At 42.5% G+C, this 24368-nt stretch overlaps 1 protein-coding gene and 1 long non-coding RNA gene across 3 annotated transcripts; both read left to right on the top strand.

Moving 5' to 3' along the window:
* Positions 1-887: 887 nt before the first annotated feature.
* Positions 888-19399, top strand: LOC119655968 (WW domain-containing protein tag-325-like). Of its 2 annotated transcripts, none has more exons than XM_038062200.1 (5): positions 888-1343; positions 1729-2055; positions 2116-2221; positions 19011-19211; positions 19266-19397. In XM_038062200.1, exons 1-4 carry the CDS (start codon positions 1088-1090, stop codon positions 19189-19191), a joined length of 870 nt encoding a protein of 289 aa, XP_037918128.1. In that variant the 5' UTR covers positions 888-1087; the 3' UTR covers positions 19192-19211; positions 19266-19397. The 2 variants fall into 2 exon arrangements, with proteins under 2 accessions (XP_037918128.1, XP_037918127.1); XM_038062199.1 differs by having other exon boundaries at positions 889-1343; positions 19011-19187; positions 19266-19399.
* Positions 19400-22639: 3240 nt separating this feature from the next.
* On the top strand, positions 22640-23284 carry LOC119654951. Its single transcript, XR_005249866.1, has 4 exons — positions 22640-22654; positions 22865-23014; positions 23111-23190; positions 23253-23284. It is a non-coding gene; the product is annotated as an uncharacterized LOC119654951 (long non-coding RNA).
* Positions 23285-24368: the final 1084 nt, after the last annotated feature.

Genomic DNA, 24368 nt, shown 5'->3' with positions numbered 1-24368 from the left:
GAGGTTCTAAAGTGAATTTTAATGCTTTTTCCAGAGTCCGGTCTACTACCTCAGGTTGTCTGCCGTACGGTTGGAAGCAACGGAAAGTTTGTTCTTGATCATTTTACCAGATTTCCGCCAGTTGATCCTACTGGGGTCTCTGAAAGGTTGGCCCGCCTGTAAAGATAGATAAGTATTCAATGGTGATGTTATAAAGATCTCTCATCAGGCAGTTTTTGTTATTCACCCTACATAGATATCAAGGACCTCCTCTTAACCATCACAGTTCCTTCGAACTGGGAATATAGAACTTTAGTTTACTGCCATGTTGCAGTACTTCGCATAACCTCAGGGCACCCAGCTTAATCTGCATAAAGCGAGAAATCTTCCGGGAATGATTACTAACATTTACATCCAAGGTATGAATAACGTTTCGTTAACGATAAGATTGTCATTCTTTAGCTGGTTCACAGATTACTAATCTTTCAATTGAATTTTGAGTAGGGAAATCTCCGTAATGACCACTTTACTTTCGGCCCAGTCCCCTGTTATTGCTTTTTTGACCCCGTATTTTTGTGGATTTTCTTTCATGGAGATTCAAAGTTGAAATTGAATGCATCTGAATTAAAAACACAAAGAGATTTCATCCTGCACTTTTTATTGTACGTTATATGTTTGCGACATAAGATAAAAAAAATATCTAACTTTTTCTATGACGACATCATGAACGAATGCATTTTTTACCACATTCTGGTTACTTACCGCAAACGCTTATATCGTTAATGCTTACCTATCATCTGTCTTCGTATCTAGCTCTCCATACGAGTGTGGGACACTCAGATATCGCTGGCGTATTGTAGTATTATTGCAAAATTCTACGCAAGCCACTTAAACTTGGGGGAAAAAGTCCAAATTTTTTTATCACGAAATTTTACTGATAAGTCGCATTCCCGCGATAAGAACCATTTTGGCAGTCAGATGAGTACGGAACTTCATAAAGCAAGGCTAGTGGATCAAACGTAGTGTGAAATGATATTAGATTTGTGATTGCGTAGAATATATAAGTATATTCAAAGAAGGGAAGATAAGAATTTTTACTTATGCCAACATGAATTGCCTCGGTGACTCGCGAAAAGACTTAGCCGGCGACAGATATTCGAAATCCACTGGTAATCTCCACGACACGCTAATGGCTGAATTACAAACGCGCCTTCAAAAAGCCGAAGTGAAATCATGTGAAAATCTAATATCTGATCGTGAACCTGTTGTGAAACATTTAATGAAGAAAAGTCAATCCTTCCGGTCCGAGAAACCAACCACGAAACTCAAGAAAAGTGAAACTTTCTCCGCTTCTCCCAAAGGAAGTAAGTTCTTAGTGGAATTTCTTGTTTAAATATTGACAGGCTTTCTGCGAAGTCGGGGGAATTGTGTGTGGACTTAGTTGACGTAACAGTGCTACTTGGTGTGCTAATATTATGGCGAATCTAAATCAACAAAACAAAGCATATTTGAACGCTTGCGAACCAGTTTATCACATATGCGTTTTATATATCTCCAACCTCCGTCAAAATATTTACCATAAAAATAAAACCTGGAAAGTCTGATATGACGCAGTGAATATGTTGATACAGTAACTCCATATTATCGTGAAAGTTGGTTCATTTTTCGTGGAAATTGGACTGCATCCCCAACTTCCAGAGAAACAGCCTCATAACAACTTCCTAATAATGCACTAATAACCCTTTTCAGATGGTACTATCTATGGAACCAAACTTTCTGGCAACCAAATGGACTATGTTTTTAAAAATGTACCAAAATTCCTAGTGGAATGTTGCAAGCGTATCGAAGGACGAATGGATCAGTTAGACGAAGTCCAAGGAGTGTACAGAGTCCCGGGAGAATTCAGTAAAATCCACAAAATCGGAAGAAAGGTTGTGAAAGGTGATTTCGACTATCTCGATTCAGTTGACTGTGTGAATATTCTGGCTGGAGCTGTTAAGTTATTCCTGCGGGAAAGCCAGACACCGCTGGTATCTAGTGAGGAAATTCAACAGGAAGTTAATCGAGAGAAATGGTGTAAGTAGGACTCAATAGTTTTAGGAAATTAATTAACTCTACCTTCCTATGCATTTCCAGGTAGCTCATCAGATAAGGCTAAATGTGATAATTTAAGGATGTTCTTTACGAATTTAGATCCTGTTAGAAAAGGAACTCTGGAATACATTCTGAGGCACTTGAAAAGGTGAGTATTAAATTGTCAAATTGATCAAGAGCTATGTTGTTGTTGGTTAGTATTTGAATTTTCCATATTTAGAGTTGTTCCTCTGATTTCGTTGTTTGTTCACTTGCATTACGATGAATCAACAGCATGACTTTGTCATACCATAGTTCAGCGCTATTGACGTTCTGCAACTAACAAATTAGCCAGTCATTATGACATATCTTATATCAATTTCTTCCATCCAATTGACGCATTAACATACATCACGCAATTACTTTATCTCAGCTAGTTTCAGTCAAGTTTCTTTTTGGGTTCCCTTTTTGCTTTTTCTCCTGCCATTTGAACTCTAATTGACTCCTTTAGAGGGTCGTTTTAAAATCGGTTTACTGCCTCTGCGCTTTTTTTATAGACGTGGAAAGCATCGAAAGCCACAGTGTAGGACTTTCACCCATTAAAACAGCTTCTCCTCATTCACTATACTCCACGGAACTATCAATAGATACATCGTGGGGTGGGTTTGAAAGCCCTAGCGGCCTTCGGTCAAACGCCTCAAACCTTCCCCAAAGAGCGAAGAATGATTCTCATTGCAAAAGAAATCGTCAAATCAAAAACCTTCAACAGGAAAGTTTTTGAGAATATCTATCCAAACCTTGCGGCTGAGAATGGTTGCAGAGTCTTTGGAAACATCTTCATTAAATCAAACCTGATCGAACAAATCCAAACCACATTGGAACACAGCACTCCAACTAACCCTTCTCGACTCCAAATTGCATCACAAATTGCCGAGTTCCAGATGAGCTCACAAATCGTGGCTTCCATTTGCTTGCAATTGATGCAGTACGCTCGGCGGATTCTCGGTGAAGCTTCGATCCTCGCTGCTGAGTTACCCGACATCAAATTTGCAATTCGTGCAGCACAGAACCAAGATTTTCAAAAAATTATCAGTATGGGAGCATGCAAATGCATGGTATCACCGATCACCTTACTCTCCTTGGGAAAGTTCAACTAATTTGGACTCGAGCGCACAGCGAGGTTCCTATTAATGAACTAGCACACACGGCTGCCAAAAGAGCAACCTTAGCGGCCATATTCACAAACCTCCTCGCGTCCTCTCACGACGGACTGACAATAATCAGCAAATTGGTCATGTACACATGGTTTCATTCCACCTCTACTACAAAAGGAAAGATTTCTGCCAACATCTTTTCACGAATTCCAACCAAGCCTTGGTTTTCCACGCTAGAACTTAAATCTGAAACCACCAAATTGGTTAACCGCTTAATATGGAGTTGCTACAAAGGGCCCAGTCCAAAATACTACAAATCAACCCCCGGGGCACCTTAATATGTGGAAAATGTAAACACCCACAGATACCTGAAAATAGCGACAATAAGAAATCTTCTTCCAGGTGACAAGGATGAAGGAAGATTAGCTTCACATCCTAACCCCTTGGTTAGGGTTTCGAATCGATTACAGCCAATTTAACAAAATGTTTGTCGGGGATAGATTCTAATACAATAATAATAAACTTTGTGGACCGAATTTTTGCCACTTGGGCTAGAATTAGATTTTTCGAGCCAGCTTTGAATAGAAAGTAGACTCCATTTGTTACAAGTGAGAGTCTGTTCCAGTTTCGCGAGTTCCCTTTCCACGACCTGGACGATCAATCCAATGCCAATTGCTGAAAGAAAGGGTAGAATACCTTGGTAACGTCGTAAAAGGCAGAAATTTCTTGCCTTCACTGGCAAAAGCAGCAGCAGGGCTGTGTTACCCAGAATCCCAAATCAATCAAACACCTTTCAAGCGTTTTATACTTCAAAGGGTTTTTCGAGACGCTCATTCCAAGCTACGCTGATTCCCAAACCAATCATGAATTTAGATTTGATCAAGAGCGAAAAATTGCGTGGGCTACTTTCAAGAACTTCCTTATGAAGAAGCCTATACTGAGCCTGCACGATCCAGCTCTCGACGTAGAATTACACAGCAGGCGTGGATTCAGTGCTGGTGCAAAAACTACCAGAAAATAATAAATAGCGGGCCATATACTACATGAACAAGAAAGCGACTCCACAAGAAGAAGAATCTAGTAGCCATGAACTCATCTTCTAAATGCCCTGTTCGAATATACCTGCCAGGTTCGAAATTCAGTCACCGCTACAGAAAATCGTGAACGTCGAGGGACTAATCAAAGATTCTTCAAAGTTTCAAACTTTTGACACACCGTGCGAGGCCCGTGTACAAAAAGCTACCAAAGGAGTGGTTTGACCTTACTTTATACGCGAAGAATTATTTCCATGGAATTTATTACTTAATGAAACCGTTATGTAAAGAGAACCACCGACGGGGAGGGGCCAAACCTCCAAACTCCCATGGGCACGGGCCTGGGCCAACTGAAACTCAAACTCTCACTTATACCAAATATCAAAGTAGGAAATAATAGTGTCGAATCTAGTGTGCTGCATAGAAGGGCGAAATATAAGATGGGTAGGTAGTTACATGTCAGTTACCACTCGGAGTAGCCTAATTAACGCTGAGATGCGCCATTTTTGGTGCTACAAACTCCTAAAACCATGCTTTCGAAACTTATCTCGAATACAATTTATGGTGCCACTAATTGCATTCCATACTTCTTGGGATTTGAGCATTTGCGGAATAATCGTCTCCAGGCAGTCTCCTCAAGAGATGTTCAAGCTGCTCCCTCTCACTTACAAACCTCGGCATACGAAGAGAATGTGCTCCAAGTCCTCATATACTTATACGTTTAGGACAGAAGGGGGAATCATCATGTCCAAAACGATGTAAATACCGGCGATATCCGCCATGTCCAGTCAAAAATTGAGACAAGTGATAGTGGACATTCCCATGGCTGCGCATAATCCATGGCTGGATATTTTGAGTCAGCATATGCGTCCACCTTCCTTTGTGAGAATTATCCTAAAGTTCCTGCCACATCCTGATTGTGCGCGATCTATCCTCCATTCGTCACTCTTTGGCAATATCACAGTTGTGTACAATCTTACAGTTGTTCAGTCTCTGCAGCTCCTCAGTCGAAATATTAAAAGGCGCCATTGCCGCGTTAACGACTCTTAACGTGCTCAACCGATATACAGATACAAATGGTGCTGCATACAGTAGAATGTATGAGCAAACTCTGGATAGCAACAATAGGGAAGCTTGTCGCAGTAGTTTGATGTATAGCACATGGTCATACATCATGCGCCAAATTAGTGGGTCCAGTACCGATTTTTAAGCCACTCCGCCGGTTATCAAATATTCAATGGGCCTTCGTCGGTACCATAGAGAAGCTTTCTACCCACGAAATTGTCCTTGATACATTCAGCTGGCTTATGGATCTTGTAATATGCTGCCATTGCGCAGAATTCAAAACATTTTTCACATCAAGGATGTATCATCGCAGTATTTTCTGGTACCGCCCTTCCTCTTTTCATCTGCAATTGCTTCCTCTGCCAGATTGACCACTGCGTTGATAGTATCCACTGTTCACCGGCCAGACATGCCTCTTGCTTCCTCTACAATTGGGAGCAACTTATTGCATATAGTGCACTCCAAAAGCTTTCTAATGCTGCCCAGTGAAGAAATGGGACGATACGACCAAGGCTCACCAGGTGGTTTGGCACTCTTTGGCAGCAACACCAGCGTCTTCTTTTTCCACAATTTCGGGAAGATGCCTCCTCCCAAAAAAGTATTAAAAGTGGAAATGAACCACTCACTGGTGTTGCCAGAAATTCCTTTATCCGCACGAAAGGACGGACTTGATAGGAGATCTGGCAACTCCTCATAAGTGTCTGCCTGTACCTGTCTCCGGAATGGTTACACTTATTGATGCAAAATTTGGAACTGTGAACCTCACACTTGCGATGAATTACATTGCGTTACGTTGGGCAGGTCTGCATACACGCAGAAGAGGCCTGCAACATTTTCTTCACAGAATACTAGAATAGCCATGTGAGGTGTCAAATGAAAAGTCATATAGTTGATCAGTACTTTTCGAAACAGGTATTAGTTCCGGAGGAGTCCGAAAGGGTTCATTTACTTCAAGGACCCCTCCTCCTCCGAAATACTCTTCATTACGATATCTGCTCAAAGTTAATAATAGTATATTACCATATTTTGAAAATTTACTGCAAATCCCTCTTAAGTTCATTCTAGATCCGTAAAATTGTAGTAATATAGGTTTTAATACGAGGCAGCTTACTGGAAAGTTTGGTGGAAATCCTACTATTGTTAATCATCATCAAATTACTATTTCCTAGAAGGTATAAAATGTGAGTACCACACTATACTACTATCGCGTACCAAAATATTCTTACATAAAAAATCAACAAAACCTTTCCTAACTTAAGCGCCGCGCTTGGCTTTCCGACTTATTTTAAGGATATATACCTTTTCCTCCTTTTCCTTCATCACTTCTCACGGCTCACCAATAGGACTTTGAAGTATCGCAGTTAGTAAGATTGGGCCGATATTAGCTGCGGTAGGTAATGGTTTAACGATTCGATTCACTAAGCGGTCCCGCCGCATCGGATGCGAATGGACGATGTTATATTTGTGCATCGTTTGAATCTGATTAATATTGAACTTAGTGGTATCAATTATCGATAATTTGTATAGAATTACATTTTGTGGCAGCATACTGCGTCCTGTCAGCAAGCATTAAAAAGGTGCATCCTGATAAGCTTTTTTCCCCGGCTTGTTATTCCTCATGTAATATACTTTCAAAGATCAAGGCAGTGCAGTCTTGCATGATATGAAAAACCTTCTCCTCCTTATAGAAAGATCTGCGCTTTCCAGGGTAGACATCGTCAAGTGCAGATATTTCCGTTGAGGCCAGTGATTAACGATTTCTAGGTCACTCGGTGTCCTCATTTCTAGATCTCTCGGTGTCCCCATTTTGATCCATTTGGGGGCATGAACTTTCTGTACCTATTGCCCATCGCTGTTCCCCATCAACGGAGTGGTTGTTCGCCTTCTCAGTTTTTCGTGTTTTTTACAGCTGCGGAGCTAGTCGGGTTTGGTCCTTCAAATTGTGACTGGGATCCCTCTCTTACAAGTGAATTCGTTTTTAAAGTTTTGTGTAAACACAAAACCTTATTAAAATCGGTTTACTGTCTGTCTGTCCGTCTGTCTGTCCTTTTTTTTTTTATGGATGGAAGTGGAAATCTTAGAAAGACACTGCCGCGCCAGGTTGCAGCAGCGTGTGGGATTCTCACCCACTAAAACCACTCCCACTTTCTCCTTGTTCCTTCCCCGCGGGACCGCCGCAAAACATTACTTCGCGGGGTGGACTGCGCTTTACGCGACCACGTCTTCCGTTCTTCGCGTCCTCCTTGCGGGCTCCGCTCTTGTCAGTTCTTCTTGTATTCGTTTGATGGCGGTGTTCACCGCACACCAGTTTCCCTCCGATTTCAACATTTCCCCGACGATGTTCTGCGGGCTTAAAGTGGTTTTCAGGGAGTCTTCCGGACTCCTCCTTTTTGAGAGAAATCGTGGACAGTGGAACATAACATGCCCCGGGTCCTCAGGTGTGCAACCACATTCAGGACACAAGGGAGAATCATCCAGCCTGAATTGGTGCAGGTACTTCCTGTAACCGCCATGTCCTGACAGGAATTGCGTCAGATGGTAGTTAATCTCACCGTGTCGTCGCTGGATCCACTCTTCAATACGGGGAACCAAAGTGTGGGTCCAGCGACCCCTCTGCCAGTCATCCCACCGTTTCTGCCACTTCTGCAGCGACTCTCGCCTTGCCGCCTTTCGGGATTCTGCATCCTTTTCAAGAGGATTCATTTTCCTTGTCTCGTACAGGCAGCGTGTCTCACTTGCCAGAATGTTTATCGGGATCATTCCCACAATAACACACGCTGCCTCGCCTGATATTGTTCTGAAGGCGCTGCACACCCTTAGCGCCACTAAGCGGTAAATCACTCTCCTACGATTACTCTCACACGCTAATGCTTCCTCACAGACTGGTGCCGCGTATAATAGTGTGGAGCGAACCACTCCGGCCACAAGTAATCTGCGACTGTACCTTGGACCTCCAATGTTAGGCATCATCCGCGCTAATGATACGCTGGTATTTGCCGCTTTCTCACAGGCATAGTCCAGATGTCCTTTGAAATTGATTTTAGCGTCAATCATCACCCCTAGGTATTTGATAACCGGCTTCCAATGATAACGTGACCACCAACGCGAATATTAATCGTATTCCTCTTCCTACGATTGGTAATCAAGACCGCCTCCGTCTTTTGTTCCGCAAGGTCAAGCTGAACCATCTCCAACCACGCTTTTATGGCGCTAATGGTTTCGTTAGCGTACATTTCAACGTCTTCAGGTTCTTTCGCGACGACAACCACAGCTAGATCATCTGCGAAACCGATTATCGTGGCCTCCTTTGGCACGGGAAGGACAAGGACCCCATTGTACATGACGTTCCACAGGAGAGGACCCAACACTGAGCCCTGCGGTACTCCTGCGGTGACGGTGTACTGCTTGGATCCCTCATCCGTGTCGTACCACAGTGTCCTCTCCGAAAGGTAACTGTTGAGGAGCTTAGTCAAGTAACTAGGGACACCCGTGTTAGCCAGTGAACTTTTTATCCACTCCCAGCTTGCGGAATTGAACGCATTTTTGATGTCCAATGTCACTACGGCACAGCATTTTTTAGACGACATCGCGTCTCGAGCCAGCTTCAAAACAACGTCTACGGCGTCGATCGTTGAGTGGGCTTGACGAAATCCAAATTGTCGCTCCGATAGTCCATCCTTATATTCGATGATAGGGAGCAGTCTGTTGTAGATGACCCTTTCGAGCATCTTTCCTGCCGTGTCGATAAGGCAAATCGGTCGGTATGATGATGGGTGTCCTGGGTGTTTATTCGGCTTCGGGAGCAAAACTAGTTTTTGCCTCTTCCACCGGTCGGGGAAAACTCCTTCTATCATACATGTTTCAAACACGCTGATAAACTAGTCGGGTCTGGTCTTAACGGCGAGTTTAAGGGCTTTATTGGGAACAGCATCCAGACCGGGTGCTTTGTTATCACCAATTCTCCGGCAAATTTGCATAAGTTCCTCCTCAGTTACCGCAGGTATGGTATAGTCGTCCAGTGCTCGTTTGTGTTGCCTGCGCTCCCCTTTATCCGGGGGGAAGAGCGCCGTCATGATATCGAGCAGAAGATGCGGGCAGGTCAATTGTGGTGTTCGCCCTCTCATCATCTTCATAACTATCCTGTACGCTGTTCCCCAGGCGCTTTGGTCTGCCTCTGTGCAAAGCTCCTTGAAGCATTCTCGCTTGCTGGTCCGTATAGCCTGTTTAAGCCTCCCTCGAAGCTTCATATATGCTAGCCTTTTCTCATCGAAGTCTGGTCTTGCTCTAGATCGTTGGCAGATCCTTCTAGCACGAAAACATGCATCCCATAACACCGCGATCTCTTCATTCCACCAATAGTTTGAGCGCCTTTTTGCGAGAACTCGTCGCCTCGGCATAGCAGCGTCGCATGCTCTTGTTATGCGTCCCATCATTTGCTCTACCTTTTGCGTAGCCGCACCACCGGGACTTTGGCCTCCCAATAGCATCTCTATGAATACATCCTCCTCAAGCCCTTTCACGGACCAACCCCGGTTTCCAGCCTCACGGGAACACGCATCGACGCATGGCCCATATTCGATCTGGAGGAAAATCGCCTGGTGGTCGCTGTGAGTATAATGCTCACTGACAAACCATGTCATTCTCCTCGCCAATGGGTACTCACATATGTCAGATCGACTATTGAGCCCGACCCTGTCCCACGAAAGGTGGAAACGTTTCCCGTGTTGGCAAGCACCAAATCTAGCTCCGCGAAAGCCTCGAGCAGAATACGGCCCCTGGTGTTCGTAGTGCGACTGCCCCAATCCACGGCCCACGCGTTGACATCACCAGCTATGATCTTGGGGTTTCGACTTCTTGCATCCGAGACTAGCATCCCTAGCATTTCTTCGAATTCTGTTACCGTCGCGCTTGGTGGAGCATAGCAACTATATATATAGATACCAGCTATTTTTGCCCTGACGAATCCAACTTCTGGAAACTCCATCACTTCTTGAATGGCCTGATTTCCACACGCCCATATTGCCGCCTTGCCAGTTTCATCTGCAGTCCAGGCACCGCTCTTATTGTTGTGATAAGGCTCGCTGATTATGGCAGCTTCGATTCCCTTCTCATAGATGGTCTGCGAGAGAAGGTCTTGCGCTGCCTCGCAGTGGTTGAGGTTGATTTGTATCAACCTCATTTTTTTACTGCATTCAAGGCTCGCCTAAACACTGGGCATCTGCTGCTGCCTGCAACGTGCCGACAGTCGACGCCCTTTTTTCCCTTGCAGAGCATGCATTCAGGCTCAGCCTTGCACTCCCTGAACATATGGCCTTCTCCCCCACATTTTCTGCAACATTTTGACCTGTCACAGTCACCGGTGCATTTCGCCGCTATGTGGCCGAATTCCAGGCATCTAAAGCAGCGCTTAAGGGATACCTGCTCCCTGAGTCGGCAAACGACCCAACCTATTTTTACTTTCCCAGCCGCCAGCAGTTTAAACGCTGCTTCAGTTGGTAAGCTTATGGTTGCTATTTGCGTGCCTCCGTATGCCTTCCTCAGTCCCCGGTTTCCGAATTTTGCAAGCCAAGTGGTCCGAACTGCTTTTCTAAGGCGTCACGGATATCCTTCTTGGTCGTGATTTCGTCAATGTCCTTACATTCTATGACAAGCTCCTGCTTTCTGGCCCGTACTTGAGCTTCTTCTCCTAAGGACTTCTCCACCTTGCCGAGGAAATTTTCCACCGTTTTGCCCGGAGACTTCTTCAGCTCCAGCATCAAGTCTCCTTTCTGGGAGCGTCTAATTCGGCTGACGTTTTCTCCAAGGTCCATCAGCTCAGGATCGGATTTGACCTTCCTAAGGATATCGGCGTAAGTCATATCCCCTTTTTTGGAGATGATGATTAATTCGGGCCGTAATCTTTTTTTCTGCGTCGTATTTTTCCTTCCGCCAACCTTGGTCCATGCTTCCTTGGTCCCTTTTTGAGGCTTTGCCTCCCTTGGGTCAATTGGAGCCGGCGCCGCAATTTCCAAGATGTTGGCAACTTTGTTTCCCTTGCCTTTTGCCGGTGAGAGGCCTTTTTGCCTTTTCGCGTCCTGTGAGGATCCGAAAAAATCGTTCGCGCACTCTCTACTCCTCTTTTCAAGTTTACCGCCCTTTGGCTTTTGAGGGGGTGTCACTTGTGTTGCCTGGGTGACGCTTGATTTCTTCGAGGCGTTTTTTTCTTCCTTGGCACCATTGTATAGTACCCGAATGGTACGGACCATGTTTTTGATGGCCTGGTGCACGTTGTGTTTGTCCTTAATAAATTCAGACAACTCTACTATTTTACCTCCGAGTAGGGTAAACGATGATTCTTCCGGACTCTGACATAGCTCCTCCGCTTGGTTTTCACATTGGGCGCTAATGTACTTATTAGCCTTCCGGGAGCTTCCCTGATTTCCTTCCTTCATCAAGGTTGATTTCGGAGGAGATCGCACGATCGTCGAGCTTCTCTTAAATGGATCAACCACTAAGTCCTGCGACATGTTCCGACCAGGTGTAGTTACGCCGCTATGGGCTAATAACTGACCAGTTTGTGCCCCATCTTTTCTTGCGTTTTGAACAGGCGTTCTCGGGAGTGATGTACTGCCTCTTTCTCCAGGCTACTTGTAGTATTTGATGCAACGGTGGCCAAGTAATCCACCACCGAGGCACTGCAGTCGAGGGATATCGACGGCCGGTAGCCTGCTTGCCCACTCCCAAAAGCCGCCGGTACTGGGTTTCCGAAGCCCTGCACCGTAACTTTATTCTCCTTCTGTTCCCCCATGTTTGGTTTTATTTCTCGGTATCCTTCCCATAGCCAATTTTTATCCACGGGCGGGCGTTTACTTCCCACCTACCCGGCCTGCGCATAAGCATGCCCATACACGCACACCTCCAAATGCGTATATGTGCATATTCCTACGCATCCGCCGAGCATTCCCTTATCCGCACGAAGGGACGCGCCTGATGGGAGATTTGGCAACTCCGCACAGGCCCGTCTGTCTGTCTGTCTGTCTGTCTGTCTATCTGTCCGTCTGCCTGTCTGTCTGTCCGTCACACGCATTTTTCTTGGAGACGGTTATAGCGATTGACACCAAATTTGGTAGAAAGGTGGGAACTGTGAACGCTCACGCATACAGAGAATTACATCCTTTTATGTCGAATTTAAGGGGGGGACCCCATACATGCAAAAGGGAGGTGTAAAATTTTTTTTCATCAAATATAGTCATGTGGGGTATCACATTAAAGGTTTCGATTAGTACTTTTCCAAGCCGATCTTAGTTTTGACATTCGTTGGAAGGGTGGGGAGCGCGGGGGGTCGAAAGTGATCACTTCTTTAAGGGGGCCATTCTCAGAAACTTAACAACTGAAAAATCTGAAAAAAACAGAAGGCTGCCACTATATGGTGCCTGGGCTCCGAAATACCTTCCATGCCGATATCTGTTTAAATAAAGTTAATAATAGTATATTACTACAATTTTTTGTAATTGATTAGAAACCCCCCTTAAGTTCACCCTAGTACCATGAAATTTTGCAGTGATATATGCTATAATATAGAGCATGATATATGCTATAATATAGAGCATGATCTTACCAAGTTTGGTTGAAATTGCACTATTACTAACAAAGTCATAATACCTCAAATTTGTTGCTTCTTTGAAAATTGAAGACTATGAATGTCAATATCACCCGAAAGTGGATACTCTCACATAATATATGGATATATTACGTGCTACGTACTAAGAAATACAGAAAACCTTTCGTACCTGAAGCGTCCAGCTTCCGGTTTCCCGACTTGTTTTTACTGTGTTTTTAGAATTTTTTCCCAGTTAGTATGTATGTTCCGTAGGATTCTGCAGCGTTCTTACGGAATTCATCAGATCTTTCACTTGCTCCTTTGAAAGTGCATTCCATCCTACGTTGTCGTTGTTTAATTAATTTCTTTGCTTTACAGATTTTATTGTATTGGACCAGTATTCGGTAATGTTTATCTTATTAACGTGTTTTTCGTGTCGTATTGAGTAGTCGGTCACGTTTACACCCACTTCGACGTTATATTCAGTTTTTTCTATCGCCTCTGCTTCGCAATATTCTTAGGCTTTGCTGGTAGTGCTCCAAATTCGAATTTTGTGGGTTTTGATATTTTTTTCGGATTTTTCAAATTTTTTTTATTGTGTATTATATTTGATAGTAAATACCTAACTGTACTTTTTTTTTCGGGTGGAGGAACTGTTGCGCTAGGTTGCAGTAGTGTGTAAGATTCTCACTTACTAAAATCATCCCCATTGCTACGACCATAACACCGCAGGACACCGTACTTTTCGAATGGGACTCTGGTTTATACCAGCACGACTAAGTCACGCGTCCGTCACGCTGTCTGCGCTCCATCTAGTCCCTGCAGCTTCTCCTGTATCGCAGTTACGGTTGCGTTCATCACATTCCAATTTGCTTCCGACCCCCTTGACGAATTTATGGGATCCGATAACTGTGTTGAAGGTGTCGTTTAATCTTCTTCTCTCAATTGCGAATCTCAGACAATGGAGCATGACATGCCCCACGTCCTCAGGTGAATCTTTGCATTCGGGACAGCCGGGGGACTCGTCCATTCCGAAGTGATGCAAGTAATTTCTGAATCCACCGTCTCCCGTAACGAACAGTGTTAGGTGGTAACTCAATTCTCCGTGTTTTTGCTGGACCCATCTCGCAATGCCCGGGGTCAGTGTATGGGTCCAGCGGCTTTATTATCAAGCTTATTATTATTGCTACTACAGATAATTTTCCGAGGTCCAGGCGGTCAATTCTTTTCATCCGCTTGAATTTTCGATGAGACAAAATACTCCTAACCATTGTGTTGGGATGACTCTTCAGTCTGGCTAAGTGTTTATTAGCGAAACGCACGATTTCTTCTACTTTTGACCTGGTTTCTAAGTCTTTATGAATATCGACGTGGAAATACCAGCGATTGCCGGATATACATCTCAGAATTTTAAACTGAAACCGCTGAAGCAGAGTACTGTTGGATAGTTTAGCAAAGCCCCATAGATAAACCCCATAAGTCCATACAGGCTTAAGTTAAGTTAACTATAACATCCACAAAAATTTGTTGAACTTAAGTTAACGTTGTTGATTTTTCGCGTCTATGTGCCGTTTCCAGGTGAGTTTTTTTTCCAGGTATAGCGATGTTGTTGATCTTCACTTGTGGACAATTTCCTTTTCGCAAAGTGAAAGTTACTTGCACACTCTTCGACTCCTTAACTTTCATCTTCCACATTTGAAATAAATTTTCTACTTCCTTTGATGCCATTTCAATAGCGAAAAAGCCAGTTTTGGGTCTACATGTGAACTGAAGGTTGCTATGTCATCAGCAAAGGTAGCAGTGGCGGTTAACCCGCTAACAAGAACGCCGGCAGTATAGATAAGGTACAGTTCAGTACCGAGTACACTCCTCTGAGGAACTCCTGCTCTGATCTTATGTTTTTCACTGAGAATATCTTTGTAGTTTACATGGAATCGGCGTTTCGTTAAAGATGATATTAACAGATTATAGAAACAATCAGGGAGTAGACGTTTGTCTTACCGGTCTGTACGAGTAGACTTGCGTGGCATCCTTTCCAGGTTTTGGAATCATTCTTACGATTACATTCCTCCAACAGTTTGGAAAATATCCGATTCTCTAGATTGTATTGAAGATATAGCACAGTAATTTGAGGGCTTTTACTGGCAGCTGTTTCAACATAAAAGAAGTAACTGAATCATACCCAGGAGCCTTTTTAGGGCTGACTTCTGTTCTTTAATGATACTTTCAACATCTATCAGGGAAGTTTGTTGGCTTGGTGCTAATTAGGTATCTGGGAAATTCAACTGGCATTTGGAGATTGATTAGTTGAAATACTTCTTCCTAGTGGCCTGCAAATGCTTTGGCTTTCTCTTCATTAGTTTTAGCCCATTTTCCTGCGGTTGTTCTTAGCGGGGCCATCTGATCGTTGGCCTATTAATCTTCTTAGATACTTTCCACAACAAATAGCCAATGGGCTTGCAGCAGATAGCCCGCCCAGAATCGTTGAATATCAAATTCCTGATCCTCTATAAGCGCCGATTTGAGCTGTTTTGTGGTTTTGTTGAAACGATTATTATCTTCACAAATTCAATGCAAAAAAATTGAAAAGTCACTGCTGACTATGTTTGCCAATTTAAATGTATTTTAACAGTTGTTGTTGTAGTCAATCGCGTTCAGATGCTTATCTTTAATCGGTACAAATCGGATTTTCTTCTTTGTTACTTTACTTATCACAATGTAATAAATATACTTTTACTTTTTCTAGGTGTGTTCACCGTCGCGGTTGGAAACAGAAGAGACCGGCTTATTTCCATGCAGTCCTTACTGTCCCAACCAACGGCATTTTTCCACCGCTAATTCTCCACTCCCTTGGTGCGTTCTAAAATGAGTGAGTGGAGAGTTCCGCGCCATCTACCCGTCCGCATCCGCAACATTCGAAATAAATTTCGAATGCTGCAGATCCTGCCGCGCCACAGTTTCATTGAGTCTGCTTCTTGCTTGGGGAGGCCAATGTAGGGACCATTCTGCAAAAGTTTTAAAAATGCTAACGAATAGACGTGAATTCGGCTCGAAATATTTGGTGCTACTATAGAGGCAGCTTCCAGTAAAATTTTGGTGAAACGCTCAAACACTTCATCGATGTCAGATTTACTTTCAATTGAACGTCCAGCGAAATACTATCGCTGATTTCCTTTTTAGATGTTAGTCAATTTGTGGATTTGTTCGTCAGTCGAGCTTTAGAGCTATTGAACCTAAACTTATTTTGCATCGCGATAATTACGGGAGTGTTGTCCGACCATAGCTTGTAAATTGTTTGCGTCATTTTACAGTGGCGTTGGATTTGACACCCCAAAGTCGATTAGATCTGGAATTTTGTTGATATCAGTCGACTAGTGAGTAAGCTGGTCTGCTGATACATGGTCAAGTTTGCTGTCTAACACTAGCTCATAAAGTTCTTTGCCTTTAAGAGAGATTACACTTGAAGCCCAGTTGGTATGCTTTGCGTTGAAATCTCCAGCGGCGATGAATTTGTTACCTAAATTAAACTGCTCCCTGACTCACCTCTGGCTTTCTCTCCAGGGTGTTTAGAATCATAAAAAATATAGCTGGGAACATTGAGCTTGTTACTTTTTTATGTGAAAAAGAGGATATCTTCAGCTCTGTGTTGACTTAGGCCGTTTGCATTCCAATGAGCAATTTTGATGGTACTTATTTTTATTTAAAAGAATCTGCAACAACATATTTTGGTTCTTTATTAGTTCCTGGATCATGGTGCTGATAGTATTCATGAACTGATTCAGATTATTTGACAGTGTAGTAATAATCGAAGATAGTTCTTGCCGAAAATTAGCAGCGCCAGGTTCGGTTTGGCCTTGCTTTTTCACTACATCAGCAAATCGCACTCCAAAATGAATAGATGGGTCTGGTAAGCTAACGGAGCTAGCCAGAGTTTCTGTTTTAGCCACTGAGTTCATTTTTTGTTTCTCTCATCTTTGAATAGGCAGCGTGTTTTGTTTCATCCTTAATAATTGGCAATATGGTTTTGTTAACAGTTGCTGCATTTTCTGGCTGTAGAAATTGTTTTATTTTTGGTGCATAGTACTGTTTTATGGAATTCCCTGCAGATTTCGCGCACATTAGAAAGTGAACAATATGAACTCGTGTGGACAAACTCCTGCCAGTTCCTGGACAGGACCATTGCGTTTTTGTGTGCCTCTGAATTCAACTCAACTTTGAATAAGGGTTGCGGTATTCTGTTTCGATTCATTATGACATATCAGTTAGATTTCACTGTATATCCTATTTCAGTAAGTTCCTCTTTTATTTTATTGGGGTAAACTTCCGGTTCAATGCCCTTGATAACAACGTACAGGCCTTTGTTGTTCTTATTCTGGTATGCAAATGTATGTATGTAAAATGTTAATATATTACAAAATATAAGATAAAACCACCAAAGTCTCTTCGCATTTTCTATGAGTCCATTGTTCGATGTTCTCGTGTTGTGTTTATTCAGCTGATCGAACGTTTACTTTTCTTGCCACCAGATTTTCAGTTTACAGGACCTGAACTGATGAGGGCTCGATGACAAACACGCGACGAAATGCTATTCTGATTCTTTTTATTTGGCTGCTCAATCTTTTGTGACTTTGACAACCTCCGAGGTTACGTTCTTGACCTCCATCTCTAAAAAAAAAAGAAAATGGTGGACGCTAAAGTGACGATACACTCGAACCTGGTGCGGTTACTCCGTTGTGGAACATGTGTGGGGCCCGCGACCACTGACATATTTCACGGTTCTCACGAAATTACGTCTGGAGTTCCAAGCATACCATTTCATAACTATTCCCGAATTCCTAAATAGCCATTCATTTTCACGATTGAATAGATTTTCTCAGCTTAGATTTTCTTTATACATCCAAAAAATAGAATAAATAAAATCAAAAACTGTTAATTAAGTAAGCCAGCTTACTCGCTCAAAAACCCTGCACCTCCACACTCTTCTTCCCAAAAAAACCATTCATCATTTTCCTCTCCAAAGGTCAAAACTGTTCTCCTCTTTCTTCGAAAGTAAGAAACTCTGTCTCGCTGATCAACTGCCAACCCCATTCTGTTTCGATCCCACTAATCCTCACTTTTCCGATCCTGATTCTGAAATTCAAATTCTAGGTCGATGCCTACAAAAGTAGACTTACAAAAACACTAACCATTGCCCCGTTCAGAAAGAACGTTTAGAGCATGCACCCAATCGATCCCTTCGCTCAGTTTGATCAAAAACGGCACCAATTTTCCAAGCTAAGAACATTTTTCCTGTCTAATATTCCCTTGTACTATTCGGAAATTATTAATAAATAAAATTTGGAATTGTTCAAATAAGAATGGATTCTTGATTTTAGGGGAAAGCGACCAATTGATAGGTTTTTTTTGGAAAACAAAATTAATCGGTTACAGTATTAAATGTTAAGATTGAAAGGAATAGATAGCTAAGGGTTGTTTCAACAGGAGAAAGTAATGGAATTTTGCATATCGTGAAATGCATTCTCCCGCTAGATGGTCCCCGGACAAGCCAAAGAAAATTTAGCACATGTTGCAAAGCGGTCCACACTGCATGTGCTTTTAATTATGGAGATCTGGTGTTTCAGTTACTAACTATTTTCATCTTATCCGAGAAGGAGACGATACGCTGAAGAAGGGAATAGTTGGATCTCGAAATAGGTTATATGCAAAGTGCCTTAAAAAAAGTTTTAGTCCAAAACTGAAAATATTTCTTTTATTTTCCAGTAATTTTTTACCATGATTTTCTTCTTTTGATTTTTGTGTCTGTTTTTCATAAACTATTTCTGACAAGCTTCTTGCCTGAATCGTGAAATCTGTTAAGTTGTTTTCATTTCAAAACCATTCCTTGTATTTAGTTTGTAGTATCCTGTTCTATTATATTTGATACCACACCGGATCTTAAGATCCAAACGCTTCACATTCTGAATTTTAGCCGTGATACGATTTATTATATTGTATATCCCATTTGGGGTACAGCATTGTAGTCGCACATTGTGGAATTATTATCTGTTGGATTGAAGCTGACTATATCTCTGTTGTATTTTCTTCATTAATTCCATAACGTTCAGTTAATCCTTTCTTTCTTTCCAGACTCTGTGATACATATCCGGAAAAATTGAACTCTAAAAACTTTGCAATAAGCATTGGACCAGCGATAATTCATATAAACAGTAAAGCTTGCCTGAACGTTACAGATACTTTGATAGAACATGATATTCTGAATGATTACCTGGAATTCATGATTGATAATTGCTTCGAAATATTCAAGTGAGCTACCGTAGCATAGAAGCAGTAACACATGAGCCTTAGGAGTATATAAATGAATTTTGAATATGGTCTTTTCAGGGAGAGTGTAAATCAGGATGATGACTATGGTGAAGAGTTGATATTAGAGACGACTTTATAAGTATCATTTTAATTAAGGACAAATTTCAATGTGATGATCAATAAAACTTACAGTACAAAATGATTTTCCAGAATGAAGATAGTTTCATTTTTTCATTCAATGCTTTATTGCATTTTATTATTTGGTTGTGAATAGTTCGCTGCTTTCTTAGTCCGCATGGTTGAGTTTTCTTGCCCCTAATGCATATCTATATATATTTTTCGCATGGAATGAGGACATACTTCTATTTACAATACCTGATAAATGGCGAGAGGAGGAACGTCATAGTTGCCTCTAGTTATTTACCCTACGGTTCTTTGTGTCCTCCGCTGATGTCGCGGGTCTTTTTCCTGCTCTAACCGCGGTGCCACCATTGTGGGTGCTCCTACGCCCGCTGAATGACTTGCTCACAGATTTAACGCTTGGCGACCGTACACACAGCCAGCTGCTTCCGGAAATGAAGGTCCTTGTGGCTTCATCGGCTGCCGGAGGACACGCACGTTATCCTATCGTGTGCACACGACAATTTCTCTTGAGGTGTTACCCGCGATTGCGGATAACATACACGAGGAGCACGCGCGCTCCATGGTCGTAAAGGTGTCTCGCGAATCCGCTGACGTTATGGAACTTCGGAGACAATTGGCCGCGCTTACGAAAAATATAGCCACACTGACGGCATTCGAGGCAGCGGTCTCGAACTCGTTCAACGGCCGCCTTTAGAAATGGGCGTTTGGGTAGCCGCGCACTGCGATCCACATTGAACTTCGGCGTACGCTGATACCACCGTAGGTTTACGTATCTAGCCGTCAAAGCCAAATGGCGAATGGCAACCATGTGGAAATTATAGGCGCCTGAATGCGCAGACGATTTTTGACCGGTTCCCTATTTCATTTATCCAAGACTTTGCGCATTGTTTGGCAAACTGTCGTGTTGTCCTGACATGTTTCGACCATGGATCGCGCCAAGGCCTACCATCAAATCTCCGAAGATCGTAAAGACATTCCAAAGAATTTACACACTTTTTACACGGATGATTCTTCGTCTGTGCAATGCGGCGCAAACCTTTCGAAATTTATCTACTTTGTATAATATTATGAAATTTGGATTTTTGTTTCTGGATGGTGTTCTGGTCGCATCTTCCGCACCGCACCGGGTCTGAGTATGTGGCACATCACATTTATCAACGCCTCCTTGAAATAATTCTCAACGCTGGGAAATGCAAATTTCTCTACCAGTAGGTGAAATTTATAGGCCATTCCATCACCATTGATATTCAACCCTGCCTGGACAAGGTGCAAGCGATCGGAGGTTTCCGCTGCTAAAGAAGGTCAAATAGTAAATTTCTAAGGTCGTTTTCTGCCCAAAATCGCTAACGATAAGGCATTACTTAACACCTTCCTGTCTGGTCCTAAGACCAAGGGTTCGCAAGTGGTTGTGTGGTCTCCAGTAACCAAAAAACAATAGCTGGTAGACGCTACTATTTTGGCATTTCTTTAACAAGAAGCACCCCTAGCTGTATTCGTCGGTGCCTCAGATATAGCAGTGCGCTCATTACCGGTCATTACCGGTCCTGACAAGACAGCCAGCCAACTTCTTTATTGCGGGGAAATAGAGATCATCTTCAGGATAGAAGTCAAGGGTAGTTCCAACCTGCTGCTTTAAGCGGTAAATCTATTGTGAAATAACCCGGGTTTAGTAAACAGACAAGACATACAGAAAGTCAGAAACATTTTGCATCGTAAGTATGACGTACCCAGAAATTTCCACGTCGAGAAAATGCAGTGCCCTTTGTAAGGCTTGCGGTGTGCAGAAAAAGAAGTGGCTCATGTCCCTGATTCATTTTCGGTACCCCAAGTTGCATCATCTTTTTTTAACGTTCACCTCATACCATACGAATTTGTGTTCGCTTTTCGGTCTTACTTTACCTTTACTACTATATTGGTAGAAAAGTTAACAAGTCGGGAAACCGGAAACTGGACGCTTCAGGTATGAACCGTTTTGTGTATTTCTTATATAAAGACATTTAAGTGTGCATTTGCCCCATTTTGGTCCGCAGCTTTGGAATGCCACATGCGATATTCTGCTACGAACCTAGGTGCCTGACGAATTGCATCTTGTTGGATATGCGGATGATGCCACGGCACTGATTGCGGCACACAACCAGGGAGTAGGTGACGGCGGTGAAAAACCTCATAATCATGAAAGACACGAAGATGAAACTTTTCGAGCAGATTCGAAATACTGGCAGCAAGCCTGGAAAAGAGAATTGAGAAGTAGATGAACCTTTTATCTTATCAATCACTTGCGGCCGTGAATCAATGGAAAGCACGGTGAGGTTAACTTTTACCTAGCCTAGCCATTCGGCGGATATGTGTATTCTTCTCAATTTTCAAAATATATTCCTATGAGTTTTGTAGCCTCCGCGGATCTGAAAAATATTTGAAACTTCAGCTTCGTTCAGCTCAAAGAACTGAAACTTGGAAATTTTAGCAACCAAAGACACCACGAATCCAGCCTCGAAAGCCGAGCACTGTTGCAGAACATAGTTAGTCTATCTGGTAGAATATGGCACACTCTATTTATCTTCAGTACGGTCGAGATTTTCCGCTCAAAATTAGTCTACCCTGATACTCGAATCGACAGTATTCCCTGCTGATACTGTGATGATGACACCTCTCCACCTAAAAGCAGTAGATTAGGTTCAGGGCCATGGAGGAAAAACCCGAGGTGAAAATTCTGCTTCTCCGGGGAAAATTCGGCTCCGAGGGAATCTTCCCTTCCTTTCTCTCTCTCTTTCTTGTCAGGCCTAATTGGGTTACATTGGCCAACATTTCCTACTGGGAGGTAACAATTTTACCTTACTCGCTCCATTTAGTATTCGCAGCAGGATGCGTTACCTAATTCTTTTTACTTGTGGAAACGTCGGAATTATGCTAACTTGAAGGTTTGTCGAACTGAACCTAAAAAAACCTATGATAGATATAAATAAAACTGCTGGATGCGAAATTTGATAACCTTCGTGGTTTCAATTTTTTCGATGCCGTGTATTTGCATCACCTTCTGTGGTTGTCACGTAGGCAATATTATTTCGAATGTTGAATTTATCTACTTTACATTTTCTGGGAAATTCAACGATTATTGATAGAATGAGCACTGGTTATTATATATTAATTTCATGAGAAACTTTATGTATAGAACTTTGCCGTATGGGATGCTAGTCGATTGCGGTGAAGTACCGGCAGTGAGATTTCCGTATTCTGATTACCCGATCCACCTATTATAAACCTTCATGTTTCAAAGACACAAAACAGATACTAAAGTGATATCGATAAAAGCATTCCTATTCACTGTACTGTGCAATTTAAGTAGATTCCACTTGATAATAAAGATGCAGCACTGCAATGAGTGATTTTATTCATATCTTGAATAGTGCAACCGTTAATTTACTCAATTGCTGCATTTTTAATTAATTTCCACAGATGCATATAAGTGCAAACAAATAAACCTGATACTTACAGTCACGTTGAGTAGAATTTGTGTTTACCTTGCATTTTTTCAGGAAATCAGCTGCTGCTATTCTATTTACGGAATGGACGAATAGAGAAGGAAGATTGAGGTGGAGTATATAAAGCAGATACCCTGAGCTTCTGAATTCAATAGATACTACCAGAAGTAGATATTGCCGGTTCAGGGATAAAATATAAATACAGTAAATAGTGAACACAATCACTGTTATCATTTCTTTCTTATTTTCTTCTAATGTAGATGATCCAAATTAAATAAATTGTACCCTACTTAATTACAGGCAAAAAAGCAGCAAATAATCAAAAGGATAGATAAAAATTATGCTACAAAAGATACTTCCTCTGTTAATGGCCATCCTAGGTATTATTCTTGTCCTGGCTTCCATGACGTATATAAATTAATCTCCAGAGTTTTATTTGCAGTGATCGGACCAGGCATAACCCAGGGGCAGCAATGTGGGGAGAATGCAAGTTTTACCGAATGCGGCTCCGCATGTCCATTGACATGTGAAAATCCAGAGCCAAGGATGTGTACTATGCAATGTGTTATGGGATGTTTTTGTAATCCGGGTTTTGTGCTTTTGGATGGTAGATGCGTCAAGCAGTCTGACTGCTAGGGAGGCTAATGGATGTATTTGCAGAAAGAAATGAATATAAAGGGAAAAGTTCAGAAAGTTTTTAAATATTTTAAATTGATCGTCCATTCAGGAGAATGCATTGTAGACACCCAGTGACTCTATGTAAGATAAGCAGTTGTCGAGTCACCAACGATTCGATCTATTTTATATTATAATATCGGGGAATACTACTTGTGCTATGGTTGTGGAATAACCGAATGATAAACGCCATTCTGCTTGAGGGGAACTAGAAGGGCAGATTCGAATCTCCGGCGGACAGCGGATTGTAAAGGAGTTATGAGAATGAAAATTAGATCCAATAACTTCTATCCTCCACAGGAGTGGAAGTACGCGAAGTAAAAAATAGCACTGGATGTTTCCACTATAATAATAATAATCGTTGGTGCAACAATCCAATTGGATCAGGGCCTTGAAGTGTGTTAGAGCACTTCATTCAAGACCATAACGGTAGATTACAAGATTACAAGGGAATGTGGTCAGCATTGTGCTCGTCCGAGCTTCTTATCCTGATTTGACGCAGGTACTCATTTGCAGCTGAGTTGACGGCTAACACAAGGCATGCTCTCTTGACCTGGGAGTTGGTTTCTCACATACTTCTATCTGCAAGATTTCGGTCTAGCTTAAGGAGCATCACAATTGTACAATGTTACGCACCAATGGAGACTTCCGTAGTAGAGAAGGATGCTTTCTACGAGCGACTAAACGCCGTTCAGGTGAAGCTTCCTAAATGTGACATTGTAATTGTGATGGGTGATCTGAATGTCATCGTGAGATTTGACAACACTTTGCTCGGGCATGTGATAGCAAAGCATGATCGTGGCGAGCGTAACGGTAATGGTGGAGGGTTCGTGGATTTCTGCAACTTGCACCGCTGCGTCATTGGTGGCAAATTGTTCGACCA

This window comes from Hermetia illucens, chromosome 4, assembly GCF_905115235.1.
Source record: "Hermetia illucens chromosome 4, iHerIll2.2.curated.20191125, whole genome shotgun sequence".
Lineage (NCBI taxonomy): Eukaryota > Metazoa > Arthropoda > Insecta > Diptera > Stratiomyidae > Hermetia > Hermetia illucens.
This window is presented reverse-complemented; position numbering and strand designations above follow the sequence as displayed.